The sequence below is a fragment of the Poecilia mexicana genome, unplaced genomic scaffold (assembly GCF_051168715.1).
Source record: "Poecilia mexicana isolate PSO_F unplaced genomic scaffold, ASM5116871v1 scaffold_13, whole genome shotgun sequence".
NCBI classification, from domain to species: domain Eukaryota; kingdom Metazoa; phylum Chordata; class Actinopteri; order Cyprinodontiformes; family Poeciliidae; genus Poecilia; species Poecilia mexicana.
In genome coordinates this window covers 11719325-11739354 of record NW_028263382.1, presented here as the reverse complement: position 1 = coordinate 11739354, position 20030 = coordinate 11719325, and the positions used below count along the sequence as shown (strand labels likewise).

At 38.1% G+C, this 20030-nt stretch overlaps 2 protein-coding genes across 5 annotated transcripts; both read right to left on the bottom strand.

The window, feature by feature from the left end:
* Window positions 1–139: 139 nt before the first annotated feature.
* On the bottom strand, window positions 140–7595 carry fhdc4 (FH2 domain containing 4). Its single transcript, XM_015001003.2, has 12 exons — window positions 6609–7595; window positions 5786–6175; window positions 4950–5011; window positions 4225–4327; window positions 4028–4113; window positions 3741–3841; window positions 3574–3644; window positions 3378–3485; window positions 2776–2846; window positions 2575–2692; window positions 2307–2471; window positions 140–2219 (listed from the first exon to the last, which is right to left on the bottom strand). The coding sequence occupies exons 2-12, from the start codon at window positions 6134–6136 to the stop codon at window positions 948–950; spliced, it is 2508 nt and encodes an 835-aa protein (XP_014856489.2). The 5' UTR covers window positions 6137–6175; window positions 6609–7595; the 3' UTR covers window positions 140–947.
* A 294-nt stretch (window positions 7596–7889) lies between these two features.
* Window positions 7890–15626, bottom strand: LOC106926220 (arfaptin-2-like). 4 transcript variants are annotated; one of them, XM_088011669.1, is made up of 11 exons: window positions 15542–15626; window positions 15335–15463; window positions 15111–15219; window positions 13701–13809; window positions 13226–13288; window positions 12600–12686; window positions 12348–12448; window positions 11378–11599; window positions 11148–11305; window positions 10864–11038; window positions 7890–9136 (listed from the first exon to the last, which is right to left on the bottom strand). In XM_088011669.1, exons 3-11 carry the CDS (start codon window positions 15207–15209, stop codon window positions 8981–8983), a joined length of 1170 nt encoding a protein of 389 aa, XP_087867795.1. In that variant the 5' UTR covers window positions 15210–15219; window positions 15335–15463; window positions 15542–15626; the 3' UTR covers window positions 7890–8980. The 4 variants fall into 4 exon arrangements, with proteins under 4 accessions (XP_087867795.1, XP_014856483.1, XP_087867797.1 ...); XM_015000997.2 differs by having other exon boundaries at window positions 15381–15463; XM_088011671.1 differs by lacking the exon at window positions 12600–12686 and having other exon boundaries at window positions 15381–15613.
* Window positions 15627–20030: the final 4404 nt, after the last annotated feature.

Sequence of the window (20030 nt, the reverse complement as noted above, 5' to 3'; positions counted from 1 at the left end):
CTTTTTTCCCCCCCAAATTAAAGGAGGACAACAGATGTGTAATTTAGCTGTTCTGTATGACAACAGGTTCTGTTATAATATTAACAGTGTCAAGTTTTTGTAACAATATTAAACATATATTCTCAAGTTAGAATCAGCATTCTTTTTTTTTTTTTTGACAAATACTGGCCCTCATTCAGCTCTGCTCAGATACAGACAGCCTTTGTAACACTGACCCATTTCACATAAAAACAATAGCTGAATTCAGCGTGACTGAGAGAAATGACAAGCGGCTGCTCCTTTGTTGAGCTTCAACAGCAACTAGAGGCTGAGAATCAGAGGAATGAGAGCTTACAGATAAAATCACAATTGCACAACATCAAATTAACCACACTGTAAATAAGCAGACATTACACACTATCACTACAGTAAAAAAATAATCAAATAAAAATCCTAACATATTTTCATTTCGCAATGTCAGAATCTCTTGACTTTGACCTTCTCATCACTTTCTCTGCATTTTCTATTCGGTTATTGCTTTTTTTTCCCAGACCAAGACACACAATGTAAGCATTTTTTAATTTAGCCAACATATGATTGAATGTAAATGACTTCAATAAAATAAAAACGTGACAATGTGTGTCTCCCTCTCTTTTGGCAATCAACGTAAGTTGCAGGTAGATTCATTGAAACTACCTGCAAAGTTTCAATGAATCTATATTCAACTCAATCACTGTTAACTCTCGCCATCTAGTGGTAAAACATGCGAAATGTCTTCTCTTAAAACATTCCCCTAACAATTTCTCACAACTTCCTTTCATACCTTTACCTTTCTATCAAAATCAAAAATTAAATGGCTACACTATTATAATGTAACAACAAATCAACTATATTTATGTCTGATTAAGTAACACATAAGTTACATTTTAAATTAATACAACTGTTCCCATCATTTTTTAATTTAAAGCCTACACACTTGAATCTTCAGGATCAGCTTCTTTGCTGCTCGGTGATTTGCTTATGTCTCCAAAGCGTCTTAAGAAACTGAAAAAATATCCAGAGCCCTCAGTCTTTAACCACCCACTCCTGGGAAGTATGTTTTCAACATTAGTGTGTTGGTGGCTCTCTCTGCGCTCCATTGACTTCTGTCCTTGTTTTTCCTGAAGCCTTCTTTCTGAAGCCTGGTCCAAGGAATTGCTTGGCTTACTTTTCTTTTCTGCCGATGGAGAATTCTGATCCAGACTATAAGATTTTTTTATCTTGTTTGAAATGTCAGTGAAATCAATTGCCTCTTTTGAGGATGTGTGTTCAACACCCTGTCTTTGCTGGGGTTCCTTGATTTGGACCAAAGGATTTGGACTTTTAGATGAAGACTGAGTCTGCTTATTTTCTTTCTCTTTTTGCGTTTTAGAAACTTTAGTAGGCACAGTGTGTCGGCGGCCAAGATTGCGTTTCGTGGAGGACTGTGGGCCAAGCAAAAACTGAATCAAATCCTCATAGGTTGGGTCTCCAGGATACCTTTGCGTTTCCTCATCAAAGGTGAACTGGCGAGCCAAGGTCTTCTTGACAGGAGGGGATTTCTGGTTTTCCAGAGAGTGATCCACAGAGGAAGAACTTAAACGACTGTTCTGGTACTTTAAAACCTTTCTAGAGGCTTCACGCAACTTCTGTGCCTCTTCCTCATTATTGTCTTGTATATCTTCCTCTTCATCATCTTCAGAAGTGGCAGAGGTAGACTTAATTTTGGGAAGAGTGTGGGTTGTTTTAGATTGGCTCGTGGAATCCTCGGAATACACTTTGTCCAACGGTTTTGTCTTTTCTTCAAAGGTAGCTATGTTTTTAGAGTCATTCTGTTGAACATGTGACTGTTCTTGTTTTTGTGGAAAGTTCTCAGTGAGCTCAAATGCAGAATTCCACTCTTTTTTGACCATATCTTTGGCTCTGAAAGTGTTCCTGTGCTGTAGCGTTCCATTTGAAAGGTTTGTCTGAGAATTGATTTCTGACAGGCTCCCATTAACTGGACTCCCTCTTGTGGGGCTTCCATTGCTTGATGAAGGCTTCCCCAGTCTCCTCCTAGAGACGCGTTTAGTTAGGGCGTTCTGTAGAACATACTCCAATGCAACACCCTCCATTTCCTTGTCTCTACTTGAACAGGTTGCAGTGGAACGGCGCTTGGCTGCATTCTCTAATCTATTGATGTGTTTCCGTTTCATGTCTGCCATCTCTCTTGCCTTGTTTTCCTGCAGAAACATCTCCACGTTAATGAATCAGAGCAAGATTTTTTATTGTATAGCAAAGACAAGAGACATGCCAGTGTGTAGATTTACCTGCATAGCCCGGATAAACCTTTGGCAGAAAGAATGAAAGACAGAACAACATTCCTCCAGCTTAAAGGTCTTGGAGTCTTCACAGAAGTACTCAGCCACAGAGTCACTTACAGCCTGAAGTTCTTCAAAATGAGTCTCTACTTCTCCCAAACGAACATCAGCTTCCTAAATTGAACCCAAATAAGTAATTAGAAAATGGATTCATAGTTTTACGTATTCAGAATTAAGACAATGTTTAACATTTCCCACTGCTGAAGGCAACGGTTACCTTTAGAAAACCCTCCATCTGTTCTTTTAGTTCTTCCTGTTTCAAAGTGTCTGCTTTGGCGACTTGTACTTTCTTCTTTTGTCTTTCAATCTCAGCTTCAATGTCACCTTTAATTATCCTGAAATAATGTTAAAATATTCATCAACATTTTGACTGCATCCCAAATATAAGGACAAGAAGATTATTTTTGCTAATTTTTACCTTGATCCAGCTTCAATGTGTTTGAGTTGGTCTGGAAATTTCAGCAGTGTCACATCTACCTTCTTTGCTTGCTGTAATAAACACACAATTTAGCTTAAGAATCACATTTCTTCAAAAAATTTAATCACAGACCACTTTGCTAGCTACATCTGTTTGGAAAGATTTAATGAATCAGCCAGTCACAAGGCAGCCACTCAGTACATTTAGGAATCTAGGCTCTAATTATTTCAGGAACTGCTGATAAATCAGGAATTTCACATCATTTCTTGAGTTTACAGAGAATGGTTAAAATATTTTTTGAGGCTTAGCTGTGTCGACTAAATGGCATGCTGATCTATTCCTCATCTATGCACACTTATCCTCGGAGAGTCTTGGGGTGTTGGGGCCTATCTTCAGAATTTGTCAGACAAAAGACAGGCTAAATCCTGGATAGGTCTACAGGCATTTCAATTTAGATTATCCAATTAACCTTCAGGTCTTGAATTTGAACTGTGTAAGGAAGCTGTAGAACTCAGCAAGAACGAGAACGGTGCTAGCAGCTGTTCAATTGTGCAACCTTACAATAAAAAAAAAAAACAACAACAACAAAAAAAACTACTTACCATCACAACATAATGCATGAGATTCATTCCAGGTTTGTTTGCTTTGGTGTCTGCCAATTTCAGGAGAGATGACATACGGAAGCCAACTGCACTGCCTGCGTAGCCCCCCTGCAAATAAACACAAATCTTCAGGTCAGTAATGCAAAACACAAAGGAAAGTTCTCCAATACATCAAGAGTGCAAATTAACTGCTTACAGCATTCATGTAATTTCCTGTTTTCAGCACCAAGCGAATGACAGAGTGTAAATTATCACACTCCAACAGCTCTAAAAAAGAAATACAGTGTTAGCAGCGAAACTCAAGGGTTTCCAGTCCTAATTTATTAGTCATGTCTATTGTGAAATTAGCTCAAGCAACAATACCTTTTCCAGCTTCTGTGAGAGTATCAATGAATCCTGTTATTTCCTTCATGAGAGTGAAGAATTCCTCCTTAAGCACCAAGCATCTCAGGCGCTCTTCATAACTAACGGACCACATGTAAACCAACTGTTAGCCAGCCTTGAAAAAGTTCTTTGAACTTTTGAACTGGTTTGTCACATTATAGCAACACACTTCTACAAATTTTACAAGGATTTTCTGTCATAAACCAACGCAAAGTAGTGCCTATTTTTAAATTTGCTGTTCATAGAGGTATCGTCTAGCTGCTTACCTGGGCATCTTTATCAGCATTAGCATAAACAGATCAGCTTCAGGGAGGGCTGATGGGTCACCTTTAAAACCGACCAACTGCTTCATCTGAATAAATGAAAAATAAAGCACAAGTATTCAAACCAAGTCGTTTGTTTTCCCATTGGTATGCCTTAATTAAAACTGTGCAAAATTAATCAAACAAATTCAAATAAATACCTCCCCCTCATCTGGCAGCAACTTGCACATTTCCCGCAGTTTTCCTGTGCCAAAACCGAGCCCATTTCCCGACTGAATGTCTTGAATCAGATCCTTCACAGGGCTGTGGATGGAGGTGGAAAGATCACCAGTCATAACCAATCAGAGTGTAATTAATGCTTGTGTAGGCCTGTGACTGATGAGCTGTAAGTCCATGTTAAGACCATCCTTTTGTTTGCATGAAAGACTTGAGTTCCTGGCCTTTACAAGCCTCTACCTGTTCAAAATGGTTTGCAAAGACCTAACTTCAATCATAAAGAAGAGAAATGCGGTACAGGGCAAAGAAATGATGGATGAACCTATGTTACAAAAATGCTTATGACATAACAAGCCTTCCACATTTTCTGTTTGCACTGCAGTAGAATAGCCTGTCAGTTTACTTACAGATGTTTTACAGGATAAACAACGATGCAGTTCCATTTCTTGCTGGGGCTGTTGTGGTTGCCAAACAGCCTCTGACAATACATTTACAAGACTTTCAGTTACCAATCTGTACTGAATACCACAGGGAGGTCACAAAGCATGGATCAGACCTGTCTGGGCATGTTGTCTTTCAAAGGCTCGTAAGCGTCATGTAGCCATGTCAAGCACAAATTTATCTGTCTCATCGTGTTGTTTTTACCCTCGGTATGAAGAAATTGTTGAGCAAAAACACTTACACCCTAAAAGCACAGCCACTGACTCACCGCTTGAACTGCTTCAGGAATATTCCAATGTTCATGCTCCTTTTGGAGCCGAGGATGGTAACCTGGAGATGGAAACAGACAAAGACACGGCAAACAATCAGTCGAGTCAGTTGTTAAGATAATTTCACTATTGGCTTGAGAAGCATCTTTTTCTATCACATACATCTCTGCGTTCCAAAAAAAAGGACGGCCGATTCCAAAGGTTAAGGTTTCTTTGAGTTGTTTCTATTGAACAGTCTGAGTAAAGATAGCCTTGTATTCTGAAACAACATTTACTTAAGCTACATTTTAGTCCATTTTATACAACAAAACTAGAATCCTTCAAATCAGTTTGATTATCTATGGACAGAGGAAATGTATGGCATAAGGTGGTCACTATAGGATCTACTAAAGAGACAATTATTTCTTCCTTTGGCAAACATGATCAATAGGGAGACTCCACCCTTGTACCGAGTGATCCTACAGCCATACACAATGTTCCTAAGATACTGTTTTCTAAACTTACTTCAATTCATGGAAACAGCTAAAAGGCTTCGAAAATATGTTTTTAATCCTCATTTATTTTAACAAACTAAATAAGAGATAACTTCTATCCATTTCTAATGAATAATTCCCAGCACATGAGGCTGTAAGAATTTGAAGGGATGTTTTCTGTTTATCTCACATGTAAGCCAAGGGGGAGAAAGGAAATCAATCGGGGTCAAAGGAACAAGTTTTCATGTCTAAGTGTTACACCGCAACAAAATTCCCAACATTTTAATGTACGGCTTCAATCCCTTGACCTCCAGTTTCTAAATGAGAACTTATCTAGCAGAACACCATATGGGTAAACTCACCATCTCTCCTCCAGTGCCAGAAGGTAGCTGCCCCCTCACACTTAAGCGGTTCAGGGCCTTTGGATGCTGCTGACCATGGTTGTGGCTAAACAACTCCTCCATGTGATCAGTGTCCAGCTCATACTGGCCATCAGTCTTATCTGATGTCCATATGTTGTGCTTTCCAATCACGCTGTGTTTGGGAAGAGCTTCCCAGTTAAAATTGCGCATCCTGGACCGCCGGCGGTCTCCCCAATCCATGAGGCCACCTCCATGCTGGGGAAGTCCAGGAGCTGGAGGTGGTGGTGGTGGAGGAGGTGGTGGTAGCGGTGGAGGAGGTGGTGGTGGAGCGGGGGGATTCACTGCTTGCATCTTTGAGGGTCTCAGCAGGTTTAGGGAGCCTTAATGATCCTGGTTCAACACATACATGATGTTATCTTATGTAGTACAATTGATTTAAGACTTGTTCCAAAACAGGAAAGCTGAGCTGAAACTGAATATAGAGCTGATTTATAGCTGTTAAAATAAAGAAAGAAAATCATTTAATCTTTAATTTTCTTCCAATACATTTAATATTAATTACAATAACACAACTCTACTCCAAGAGGTCCCGTAGCATAAAATAAGTGATACTGCAGTTTGCGCCAGAGACTATATTCACAGGTCATTCTCTTATCTACATGTTTTTTGGAAAGAGAACACATGATCATGCTTCAAATAGACAAGATTGCGTTTTTGTTCGAAAACGAAAATATTGAATACAATCTTTTTACAAACTTTTCTCTGCACATTTCCGTTATCATAACTTTGGTAGGCGATTTAAAATGTAAATCAAAGAACTTACATGTTTAGTGCCTATATGAAGCAGTTCCATTATCCTTCCTTGTGGCCCTCCTGTTGAATCCTAAGGAGCACGAGTTGCATTAACTTGGATAAGGCGAGGAGAGTTTCGAAATGTACTGCGTGTTTGACGACACGCCTAGGTAAGTCACTTCCATGATATCCCACGCCTTCCCGGCACAGCTAAGTCTGGCGTTTAGCCCGAAGTTGCAGTTGTTTTGGGCATGGCGGCAGGAGTCGGCTGTTCTCTCTGTCCAGCAGCCCGCGCGCAGCTCATGTGAGCAGACCGCTGGGTTCCGGCTGCCTAATAGGTGTCCTGTCTGAATTCCTATTGATTTTGTGAATTTCTGAACGATTATGCACCGCTGAGATAAAGTCACAAGCTGTGAAAGTAAAAAACAAAGTTCTTATTCTTATTTTGTATTTACCATTTTCGCTTTCTTTGCTGTTTAGCTCTTTAATTCCCTTTCTTTCTCTTCTCTTTGTTTTACACGAAAGGTTTAAAATTATGACTCACACGTGACCTCAGTAAAATTACAAATGAATTACCTGTGATTAATCAAAAACTTTTTGTTTGTTTTTCTGAGTTCACTTTCACTAGCCTCACCCAGGTGATTGCTGTTAGACCCAGTGGCGGTTCTAGACTATATTTGGTTGGGGTGGCCAAGGTGGGGCCAGTGTTTTTTTTTTTTAGTTTTTTTTTTAAATTCATTTTACTATTATTATTATTTCAATGGAGGCATAGTACAAAAGGATTAAACACACACAAACTTCAATATTTTGTTATATAATACATTACTTGCAACTTTGGAGCTGCAAATTCTCAATTTGTCTAAAGCTAAAAGTACAACACCTTAACTTTTAATTTGTTGTTAAAGCAGGAGTATTATGTTAATGTTTTTAACATATCATGTTACAATGTGATTCCCTCATCAAAAGCAAAATAGTGTTGCTTTGATTTCCCCATCGTACGTTTGAGAAATCCTTTAATCTCCCATGGCAGCCATTTGGAGGTGCTTAAATACTGATACAAAGTGCTGCTTTTCCCACAATGCTCCTCTCATCTACAACCACCCATATGGTTCTGCAGAAATTCAACAGATAAGAAACAAAGTCACTGACATTCATCACTCTGAAACTATGAATTTGGGACTCCAGTGAACAGTAGTGAGAGTTATAACCCACAAGTGAAAATACATTTGTTTCATATGAAAACATAATACATAGTAAGCTTTAGTTCTGAAGAAATCTGAATGCAACAATAATAGATAACCACAAAGTTCAATGAAACTTATAACATCCAGCACTTTATTGGAAATGCAGACAGAGGAAAAATACAACCAGCCAACTACAACCTTAGAGAACCCTCAGTATTATACACGTATGTTACAAACAGGTGAATAAATAAAATATGAAAAAAGGTACGATCTACATTCTGTCTTGGAAGGGACACTGACCTTTGTTTTTAAACTAAAGTGCATTCATTATTAGGGGTTTACTGTTTATGTTCTATAGTTTGAGACTTTAAGAACAAGTCTCGCATCCTGTTCATAGCTTTACAGTCACCTGCTATTATACCAGTCAAAAATTGACTTGGCTGAAACTGATTATTTTTTAGTCTATGTAACTGAAATATATGCATTTACTGACAAAGGATCAAACAAATGCACTGATGTGGAATATGACAAAACACACTAGGGTAAAGAAAGTTTGTTTTAAAAAAGAAAAAAAAGAAAGAAGCCTGTAGTGTTGCTGCGCTCATTACAGCATAGTGTATCTGGGGATAATCAAAAAATTAGAAGACCAAAGTGATAATGACTGTTTATCAGAGTAAAGAAAAAAGTAATTTCATTGAAAATATTAGTTCATTGTACAATGACCCTTCTGGAAGGTATTTCACAAAGTGACAGGAGAAACACGATAGGTTACTTTGAAGAACATGATTCAGAAAATAAATACCATTTAAAGATGATATGTCAACCTTATGTACAGCATCTCAGGGATGTGATGTGCTGCTCCAACTTGTGGACTTCCTCAAATTTAATATACACCAACATGTTACATGTATCTTTAGGTAAAAATTAAAAATAAGGTGCAAAACTGCCCGAGGGAACCTCCATACTAAACTACAACCTTGAACATAAATAAGTGACATGTCTGAAAATGATTGTGCCAACTATAAGAAGAGCAAAATAAGAGGTTTGCAATGTAACAAAAAGAAAAAAAGAATATTTTCATCTATGTCATAAATGATACTAAAAAAACATTACAAAAAGGTTTTTAATCTGGGTCCTAATCATTTAATATATATCCTTCGAACCACTCATCTGTTGCGTCACTGAAAATGTCAAGAAGCAGATGAACTTTGTGTGTCCATTACTGCTCCTCCAGCCAGGAAGGCTTGTCTGACCCTGGAGGCTTTAACTTTACATTGAACTGTATTAGAGTTTGTTCCAACTGCTGCTGGTTGCCAGCAAAGTAAGCTGAGATTGCATTATGGAAGAGAAGCAGCTGCTTGTGCATCACCTTCACCTAGGAAAAAAACAAATGAGAAGGAACATTAAGTTATTGCAAACAAAATGGAAAAAGGAATATTTAAAAATTCAGAGAGAAACAGTCCTTTAAACTTTTTCATGCCATGTTCTATGAGAAGCACAGACTGTAATATATATTAGTGTGATTTTATGACAGCCCAGTGCAAAATAGAGCAAAAAGTGACTTCAAAGTGGTAAGATTTTCCCCTGATCTGTCTCATGTGTTCTTTGGTCTTCATGGTGTTTGTTCACTAACGTCTGACAAACTAATAAGGTTAGGTTAAGTTATGTTGTAACTAAGGGGACTGGATTTATAGTGGGACTAAATCACACACTGGTGGACGGACTCCATGTAATAGATGACTTCTGAAAACAATGGTTGTGTTGGATTTTACAAGGCAGAGAAAAGGGGGTATGGGCTAAACAGAGTTTCTGAATGTTCCACCAAGTAAAATTTAAGATTTTTTAAAGAACATTAGGACAATAAATGTAAGCCCTATATCACGACAAATGTTTAAAAGAAATGTTTTCTTTTCAGGGGACTAAAAGTGTGGAATCTTTTTGTGGCTCTTGGCATGGGCTTTGTGCTTCTCACGTGGCATATGGCTCTCTACAGCCTTAACCCTTGTAGTGCCAAGCTTCTTTTACACAAATCACAGTGATACAGCTCTCTCCATTCTTCACATCATTTGTTTTAACTGTTTACTCAGTTTGGTCATTATGTTGCGTCTCTCGTGTCTTTATGTCTGTCTTTGTGGGTTTTTTGTTTTTTTGCCTCTCAAGCGCTTTGTCTTACACTAGGCTGCTTTTTTAATACTCAGCAATATTACAACCAACTAATTTCCAAGCGACATTTGAAAGCAGCACCTTATTCTTCTCCTTGGTTTGCTAGTTTCGGCTTAAACACCACATCAAGCATCAGTGATCTCAGAGTTTGGGTGTGGTCACATTTGTGCCCCTGCGTATGTGTAACCACATCCAACAGTGATGTCATGGCATAATCACTGAAGCATGGCGAGCTTGCAATGACTTGCATAAAATTGATCAAATTCCTATACAAAGACTTTTATAAGAATTGAAAATGGAATGTTTTCAAGGTGGAGTAAAGGCTTTGTTCAAATGTAAGTAATAATCAACAGTGTGTATATTTGGAAACTGGTGTAGCCCAACTAAGTGTTGAGACCATCAATGCATTTATCCGACAAAAATGATAAAAAGAGAAACTGCACAAATTGTTAATTTCCTAGAATTTATCGCAACGTGTAATTACTAGAACTGGGACTTTGATGCGTTAATTTTGATATTTTAGATAACTTTTTTTTCACAAATTAAAATCTATTTCAATCAATTGCGTTTATTTTATTTATTATTTTTACAAACAAATAGTTACATGAATGATTAGGGGTCCTGAAACACTTGAAAGCTAAATTAGTATAACAGCACTTTGCACCAATCAGATGGTTGAAAAACCAAAATAAATTAAAAACAACAAACATCTTTGTTGTTGAGCTCATGTCTCTTTATCCAGTAATTTACAGTCAAAAAGGGTTTTTGAATCTAAAATGTTGCTTATTTTGCTGATGCATAGTTTTCAATTAGAATGTGACTAATTACAGACCTCGAAATCAACTCATTTAAAGATTTTATTTGAGTCCCACCACTAATAATAGTTGGAGTTTATGACAGAAAATAAAATGGGAAGATGCATAAATCTGCAAAGCAAACCTTATTTTCCTCCAGAAATTTAAGTTTGATGGACACATCACTACGAAGCCGCTCATATTTCTCTCTGTGGGTGTGGTACTCCTGCTGAGCCATCTCAATGCGAACCATAGCGGCTGCATCCCTTGGACCCAAACTTAGCTCCTCCAGATCAGAGCGATAGGCATCGAATTCAAGTCTGCATGCATGACAGAAAAAACAGAAACAGATAAAACTTTATCCGTGCTTTCCCCTTGCAAATATTTTATTGTTACTAATCTCTCATGTAAAGTGTCAACACTTTATACCTTGCATTTTCATAATGTCTGATTGTCATCAGAGTATCCTCCATGGTTTTATTGACCAGGGTGTTCACGCTGGACACAAAGAAGTTGATGGCACCCAGCAAAGCCTCACCATTCTTGCACAGCAGCTTTTGTGTTTCTGCATTATACCCAAATTCATCCTGCAGGGATACACACAAGTTTTAATCGCCTGTTTGAGACCATCCGACGTGGACATTGAGTCATCGGTGCACCTGTAACTCGGGGGACTTCTGACTCAGGTCTGTGAATGTGTCCCCAAGAGCCTGCTGCGTTTGCACCATGCTTTGGAAATGAGTGATGAGCGCAGTCGCCAGTCTTAGGATGTTTTCGTATTTGCTCTTGGTGTCCCTCAAAACATCGATCTGGGCTTCCAATTCCAAGTCCACCGTTCGAGAGCCTCTGCCGAACTTCTCTGAGAACATCTGCTTTGTACACTGAAACCGCCACAAAGATAATATAGGTTTATTCCTAACAAGATGACCAGTTAACATTACTTTCATTTCAGTAATCTACTACAAAAAGGGAAACTCATGCAGATTCATTGCAAAGAGCATAAATAATTTGTAGCTGTGACTGGAGTCAGTGATTCATGGGCCACCACTGGCATAGTCCTTGGGCTAGGCCACTCCTAAGTCAGGGACAACATCCAATGTCTCAAACTCAGGAGAAAAAGGAAAAAAAAAAGAAATCCAAAGTCCTCTTCGCATATGAAACCAACGTTTGCTTTTAATTTAGAAACCAAGGCCCCGGAGTTTGGATGAAGAGTGGAGAGATACTAAATCAAGGTTTGATGAGGTCTAGTTTGAGGTTTTCCACAGTCAGACCTATGTGGAGCCATGTCAATTGCTGGCATTGGTCCACAATGTGTTATCAAGTAAAAAGTCAGTCCAGCCGTCTGCCAGGGAATTTCAGAGTACTTCATGCTTCCTTTCATGGATTATTCATCTGTCATGAGGAAGATGAGAGACAGCAGAACCAAACAATGCAGATGAGCTGAAGACTGATATTTATCCATACTGGGTTTACTCCATACCTCATCAGAACCATGACATGCTGCACTGATAAAATGCAAAAGGAGCCCTAACTATGTACTGAGTGCATATACTGTGCAGTACATGGACATACAGCTTAGCATGCAAATGTTTTCTACAGTTTAAACATGTAGCACACAACTGGCATTACCTTGTACGTATTAATGCCCCATTTCTTTACACTGTCCAGTTTCTCCACTGCCACACCACGAGAAACTTCTTCAGTTGAATTAGTGTTATGATTCAGTGACCCTTAGATGAACAAAAAAAAGAAGAAGAAAGAAATATTGTGTATACTTTGGGACATTGTACTTTTTCTTTTAATTTGCAGGGTGGTGGTATATTTGATGGATCATGACAATAAGCGAGAATAAGATGGAGACGGTGAGGAGCTCGGTGATACCTGGATGCTGGTTTGTGTGATGAGCTAGTCGACTGGCTGAAGCATTACTATAAGGCAGGTTAACACCCCTGGATTTCATGCGAATGTCTGAAATGAGCATGGTGGCGATGAAAAGCAGGAATGAGAAAAGGTCACAGATAATGAGGAAGCTTATGCACAGGAACTTGATAGTGAAATAACAAGCTGAAGGAACATATAGAAACTGGTTTTGGTGAAGATGGTGTTGCAGTGAGTTTGAAGACATAACAGTCCACAATGCAGGTTTTTCATGCAAAAATAAAAGTCACTAAAAAAAAAAAAGATAAGAAAATGCACAATATTAGGGTCACAATGAAAGTGCAGCGCAACAACAAAACAGTCATCCAAAGCTCATTTTACAGCCCACAGGAGTAAACTGGACATGAGGTCAACATTTTAAGAGACAAAACAGTAATATCACGTTAGTACGTCCCTAATTCTGAAGGTTGCAATACAGTCGTGTTTACCAATGCTGTGAGTCAATAGATACGAGCAAAGTTGCATACAATCCTTTTAGTCAAGCAATACAAAAACTCTTAAAGAATGTCACAAATCCCAACATATAAAAGGTTTAATTAAGAAAAGTTGTCATTAGAACACACAGCCACCTAGTCCTGGTGCAGGGGCCCGTCCTCTGTCCAGATACTCAGGGTTGTAGCGAACTCCAGGCCCTAAGGAATATGATGTTTGGAACATGAACCAGCAGCCTAGAGGTCACGAGTTCCTTAGAGGCACAATAATATACGAGGAGGAAGCGTTCTAGCTCTGCTATGGTTTCCTCAGGGTGCATTACATTAGTGAGCTGCTTGGAGTTCCTTTAAGGCATTCAACAACACTGACAGATCTCTGGCTAAGCTCAGAGCAGCCTGCTTCTGACAAGAGAGTGAAAACAGACGGTGGATGGAACAGTGTTCTACTTCAAATCATGTCTGCCTTGGAAAAGTACATAGAGTAATTTTTTTTTTTTTTAAACGAGATATGAAATGGTAACTAATAGTGCATCATCAAATATGAGCTTTTAAAAGAAAAAAAAGTCGTCAAAATGAAGAAAAGAAGACAACGCATTTGACCTCCTGATAATACCTTTGATGGAGCTTGTTGGAATGATGCCCCCAGCCGGTCCTCCATAGCCTCCTGACACGATACTGGTTTCATTCAGGTTGGGTCCAGACACCATCACCTGCTGCAGATCCTGAGAGATTTACATCCAAAAAGATGTCCACATAAAGGGTTGAAAGGGCCAAAAACATAAAAAAGGCATAAAAAAAGAAAATGCATACGATCCTCCACACATTGTTTTTCAGCCAGCTTCACTAAACGGGACATAAATTAGCAATGAGGTACCGTTTTGAGACACCTTGAACAAAATCAAGTTTCATTTCAGTAAAGTCAAAATCAGAAGCAAGCAATTTTCTCATGCCTACTTTAGATTCTGTTTGACTAAAACTAAAGAGGAAAGATGAGTGTACTATTTATTTTCTTACTTAAATCATTATGTGCACATTGAAATGCTGCTTCGCAAATACTAAACTAAACTTGTATGATCTAAGCAGACCTAATCTGAGTCACAATGACAGATACCCTTCTGCTGAAGGGTGACAGAATTATGTTGTGTTTAGCCAATCCTAAGGTTTACACACCCGTTAAAATAACAATTGTTTTAGACATAGAAACAAAGAAGGGAGGCCAGGTTAAGTCATGGTAAAACCTCAACAACTCAGCTACAAAAAAAGGAAAAGAAAAGTCTGTTTGGCCCACTGTTGGGTGCAGCATAATGCACCGGGGGTTCCTTCTGTTAACATTTTGTCAAAGTGGATGACATCATGAACAACTGAAACCCAATACTTCCATGTGGCTGCCAGAGCCTGGAAGATGATGAGGTATTTCATTTACGTGATTTTTCAGCATCACGTTAAATCCAAATGAACAAAATAACTGCTTAGGCAGACAAAAAATGAAGTTCTGGCATAGCTAAAATCAGAGTTTATTACTTCTGCAAGTTTGTTGGGGCAACTAAATGCATAGTCAAGATGTTACATGCAGATAGCTTCCGACTGTAGAATGAATCCAAGTTAAATTAAGCATATCTGAACAAAGTCTTAGTTTAAAGGTGCAATGCAACCATGTTGATGTAGCTTTTCTATTTTATTGCTTGCCTAAATATGTCTGTTTTATTGCACATTATTTTATCGTTACATTATATATAAATAACAAGGGATGCATATGACTATCATCAGTGACTGAAGCACAAAAAATACTCTTTGGTGCCGTCTTGGACAAACAAATCATACGTATTCCATGCACATGTTCTTAACCAGCTGCTAATCTTAAACGTGACTTATTAATACTTTCAAAACCCTGCAGGGTTAAGCTAACATTTGGCCTAATCAGTTTAAGACCTAAACACACAGCCAGGTAATGTGTAAGAAAACAAAAACACCTCACTGGCATCATGTACTAAAATATTATGAGGTGGAATAAAAGTTGACTCACCTGCTCCAGGCTGTCATCTTCAGTCAGAGTCCCTGTATCCCCATTGCTATTAATGGGGATCTCCATGGTAGCAGCCTTGCTCATGATATTGTCTGCCATGATGAAATCTCTGCAAGAAACCAACACAGGATGATAAATTGTTTCTACCTTGGCAAAAGCTAATCCCCAAGCTCTTTAAATCCATGCGAAATCAAAACCAGCAGCTCGATAACTCAGATGCTAACGTGTGTGACTGGGAACAGCGGTGCTGATGTGGCTGCCTGCTGCTACCTGACGAGCTAGCTTCCAATCCTCACAACTGTGTGTTGAAAGGCAAATCCAGTCTTTCGAAAAGGAAACAAGTCGCGGTTAAACTGAAAGAAAATGTAAATGTAGAATCAATTCAACAGAAAAGCGCCATTGTTTTCAATTTAATATCTCCGAGAGCATACATTGTTAATCCTAAATCGTTCACATGATTTTCTGTCTGCACCCATAGAAAATCCCTGCATCTAGCCAGCTAACGGCTTTATTAAAATCCCTTCGAAATAAACGTCTCCTTTATATTTATTTGATCACGCAGCTCGTTTAAAACATGCACATGAAAAAAAATATGGAGTAAAAACCTGGATTACTCTTTCAAGAGTGTCAGGTGTTGCAAAATAAGAGGAAGGGATCAATAAAGTTAACCAGAAGCCCTTATTGTGAAATGTAATACCCTTTTCATAGCATCACCTCCACCCACAGCTTCATCTTCCACGTAGTACTGTTGACGTAGCCATAGAGCGTTTGCATCAGTTGCAGTTTTATGACAGTCCGCTAGATGTCATTCTAAGTTCGTGTTTATTTTTGTGATGAGGCACTTTTTCTTGGCTGCCTGTCGACTTGTAAATTAGATTGTATTAAATTTTTGTTGAACCCTATTGAATTAAGCTTTAGGATGAATTTACCACCTTTTTCTGATGACAACATCCCAATAAATTAAAATGTGCAGACAATAATTTATTTTGGGATGTTAACAGTCTGAGAGGCTTGGTAGTAAACTGACCACACTTCTAGATATTTGCCCAATTTATTTTAATCAGGGATGCATGGAAGTTGCACATGGTTTCCAAATGGGGAGGTTTTTCTGTAATTACTCAAGCTCTGAACAGAGAACCATTCCTAATGCAGATTAATGCACAAACACACAACAATGCGCTGATAGTTTCACTATGGCCGATCTTCCTTAATATACTCTTTTCCTTAACAACTGTTTCCCATTCCCTGCTTCCCTCACAAATATCTAAAAGTGCTTGTTGAGAGCAAATATTTCAGAAAAAAAATTGTCAGATGAAAGCCAATAAAAAATGCCAAATACGAGAAGACAGGGTATTATTGTTTCAGCTCTAATCAACAAATAAGCATGTCAACAGATTTGCAGATTTATGTGAATCTGTTATGCTGCTGCCTCTGGTTTTAGCATTTTAATGACAGTTGTTGCCTTTTTACTATTGAAATTATTGGAGCGTCTCATCAAATTTAACCATGTAAATAGAAGAGTGAAAAGCCTGAGGACAGGCCTCAGGCAAGTATAATTCCAACATCATCAATTAATTTCAACTTCTAATCATTGGCCCTGTTTGTTTTGATCAGTTTGTTTCAGTTCTAATCAAGATCTTTCTGACAGTTCAGCAGTCTTTTTGCATAGTGAAAGACTGTTAGACTGTTAAGCCAGGGAGAGAAGAAAAATAGATCCACATCATATTAGGCATTAACAACTGTTTACATATAGGTTATGAAATAAAAATGGGACTATTTGAATTGAAAGAATAGACTTTATTTCAAATTCAAAGTTCAGATCTTCAATAGTTCATTTAGTGTATAAACATAGAAAAATGCACCTTTCAGTACCAAGGAATTTTAATAGATTTTTAATCAGCCCTCCTGAAAGTAGTTTCCTCTGATTCTGCAGTTTAGGGTCAGTGGATTCAAGGTTTTGTACCAACTAGGGATACAATACCAGTAGAAGAGACATTTTTTTGGTCATCGACCTTCACCTCAGATTCCAACATGGCTGCCTTGTGTTTAAAGGGGGTGTCATTATGTGTTTTCCAAGCACATAGTTACTTGATTGTGCTATAAAATGTTACTATGTGCCTGGAAGGAAAGACATAATACCACCCCTTTAAAAGAAATTTGACTTTGCGGTTTGACGCCTTGAAATTGGCCTTTTTGTCTTTGTCTCTGTAGCGACAGCTCAGCTGGAGACTGTAGCTTCTAGGAGGAGCTTTGGGTAAATAGGTGGTGCTTTGTACTAGCAGGTGTTAGGGCATCTATGGTTGCCACGGTAGATTCAAGGATTCCTTGAATCAAACCAACACTCCAGGTATGTGGTTTGTGATGGAACAACAATACAACACCGTGTAAAAAAGTTGGACTTCACATAATACTTTCTCTTTCAAAGGTACAAACACAGTTTATTTGTACTACTGACAGCTTGTATCACATTTCACATTTTTCTCTTATGCATAGTGCTGTATAGCCACTGTAACTCAGTGTTTTGCACGTTCCTGTTAATTCATATTGGTAATAGTATTTAGTTTATCACTGACTACAGTGTTGCACAGGATCCTCTGGATGACACAGATGTAGAATTTGGTAAGCATGTTTAGACTTTTGTCCTTATTTTTTAAGACTTTTTTTTCTTGTTTCTACCTTAGCCCTCTGATGGCTAAGGTGTGTTGCTTCTCACTCGTTTACTCTTCAAAATCACATCCTCGTCAACATAAAACTGAGAAAGATTTTACTTTCACACTTCTCTTATCCAACTGAACTAAAGGTAAAATATTGGATAGGGTTAGATGATTAAGACTGTGGAAGATAACATTTCTGTCTGCCATTTCTTGGTGTCATTTCAGTTTATTGTTCTGCTTGGTCACCAGGACTTTCATCATTTAATTACACTGCAATATTCTGCCCAAAACCCTCTGGTCTTGACATTCATATGAATGTCACCACATATTCCTTGCAGCCCAGCCTTTTATTAGAGGAACAGCTTTCTATTAAACTCTGAAAACTATTGCCCCTTCATGGCTCAGTTCAGAGACAGAAAATGATCAATTCTGAAATGATATCTTCCATGTGATTTCAGGTAAATGTGTCATATAAAAAGACAACAACTGTTATCCTTTCCTTGAGCAAGTGTTGCAAATGGCTCAAGTGTGTAATTATGATGCTGGGATTAGCCATGGGATTAAAGCACATGAAAGAAAGAACATGCGCACGACTTATTTACGTATGTTGTCTAAAAGTAATACAGAACCTATCTTTTCTTTACTCACTGTGCCATTAATCAGTTAGGATTACCAAAATTATTTATATTTGTTAAATAGCAGAATAATTAAAGAGATTTTTTTTAATCGCTTTCTTCAAATTCAGATTTGTTCTATGAATATTATGCCTGATATAAGGGCCTTATGAGCTGCTGGTGTTTGAGTGCACAAAACACACTTACCTATATATTTTGCAGGCAATGTTTTAGGCACACCGATTTCCTGCGTGACATCATGACAAAACAAACAAAAAACGAACTCAATAAAGATATCAGTAAAAGAATTATGAACCTCCATAATTCACAATTTCCAGATGCCTGAAGGTGCTATTTTATCTGTTCTTACAGTGATATGCGAATCAATCAAAATATAAAACATTACAGTTTCCAAATGCATTCAGAGACAAGGACCTTTATTTTTGGGAGACATTTCCTACCGTCTTGCCCAAATGATTTGTTACATCTGGAAAAATGAGGGTGGTGTTTGCGAATAAGAGGTAAAGTATGAGGGTGGGAGCATTACGTTGTGTTTGCCTTTTGCCTCTAGATGGGATTGTGTGCAAAAAAAAAAAACAAAAAAAAAAAGATGAGACCACGACTAAAGATAATTATGTGGAAACATGTCTTGCAACACCTCAAAGACATCATTGAGGAAGTTAACGCTTTGGCACACGTGTCCTCCAAAAAGACAATGACCTTAAGCATACCATCCATTTAGTTAATGAGTGGCGGAGAGACAGCATTGTTTTGGAGGGGCCAGCACAAACCTCTGTTATCAGCTCCTTTGAAAAGCTGGGGGTTGAGCTGTAAAGCTGTTCAAACAGGCTGTTATGAGAAGTTTGTGGAGGCTCGTTTGACTTAAAACGTAAAAGTCTACAAATGAAATACCTATAAACTTTTGAGTTTGAGGAAAGTCATTATTCAGGCATTTAGCAATGAAAATCAGCCTCATCATGCTACTTGACACTAAAGAGGAAAGACTTAGTCTGAATTTAATGCCAGGCAATGTGGTTTAATCTGCAAATTCCTGCAAACAGATTGCTTGGGAGAAATAAGAGAGAAAAAATGTACCCTATTTGGTAACATTTTATTTAAGGGGTGTGCATAAGACTGACATGACACTGTCAAAAACATGACATAACACCTGTCATGAACATAAAGAAGTCTTTATGAGTGTTTATGACAGTTTATGACAGTTATCATGAAGTGTCATTATTTACCGAATGACACTTCATGACAACTGTCATAAACATTCATAAAGACTTCTTTATGTTCATGACAGATGTTATGTCATGTTTTTGACAGTGTCATGTCAGTCATGCACACCCCTGCAAATAAAGTGTTACCTTTTATTATATGCCTTGAGATGAAATAAATTGTTAGTTTATTGATGCAAAAGTCAGTTTTGGAAGTTCTGAATGTTTGCAAGCAATGATTCTCACTCTGATCATGGCTTATTCTGAAAGGTGAAAGTACCTTTAAATAGTTTAGATTTTTCATCATCCTCACCTTAAAGAACATCCATCAAAAAAATTTGCTGGAATGACATGAACATAAATCAGAGAACCAAACTACTCACAAGGCTAGATGCCAATAGCGTGTGTGAACTTTTTTTAAAAATCAGTTTA

Excerpts from the sequence above, each read along its gene's own strand:
- LOC106926220 (XM_088011669.1), bottom strand. The coding sequence starts at position 15,209 with ATGGCAGACAATATCATGAGCAAGGCTGCTACCATGGAGATCCCCATT. Across the intron at positions 11,306-11,377 it reads AGAAGTCCCCCGAGTTACAG|GATGAATTTGGGTATAATGC; the intron begins GTGCACCGATGA and ends GTATCCCTGCAG. Across the intron at positions 11,039-11,147 it reads AGACATTATGAAAATGCAAG|ACTTGAATTCGATGCCTATC; the intron begins GTATAAAGTGTT and ends TCATGCATGCAG.
- fhdc4 (XM_015001003.2), bottom strand. The coding sequence starts at position 6,136 with ATGCAAGCAGTGAATCCCCCCGCTCCACCACCACCTCCTCCACCGCTA. Across the intron at positions 3,842-4,027 it reads ATGCTGATAAAGATGCCCAG|TTATGAAGAGCGCCTGAGAT; the intron begins GTAAGCAGCTAG and ends GTGGTCCGTTAG. Across the intron at positions 2,693-2,775 it reads CACATTGAAGCTGGATCAAG|GATAATTAAAGGTGACATTG; the intron begins GTAAAAATTAGC and ends ACATTATTTCAG.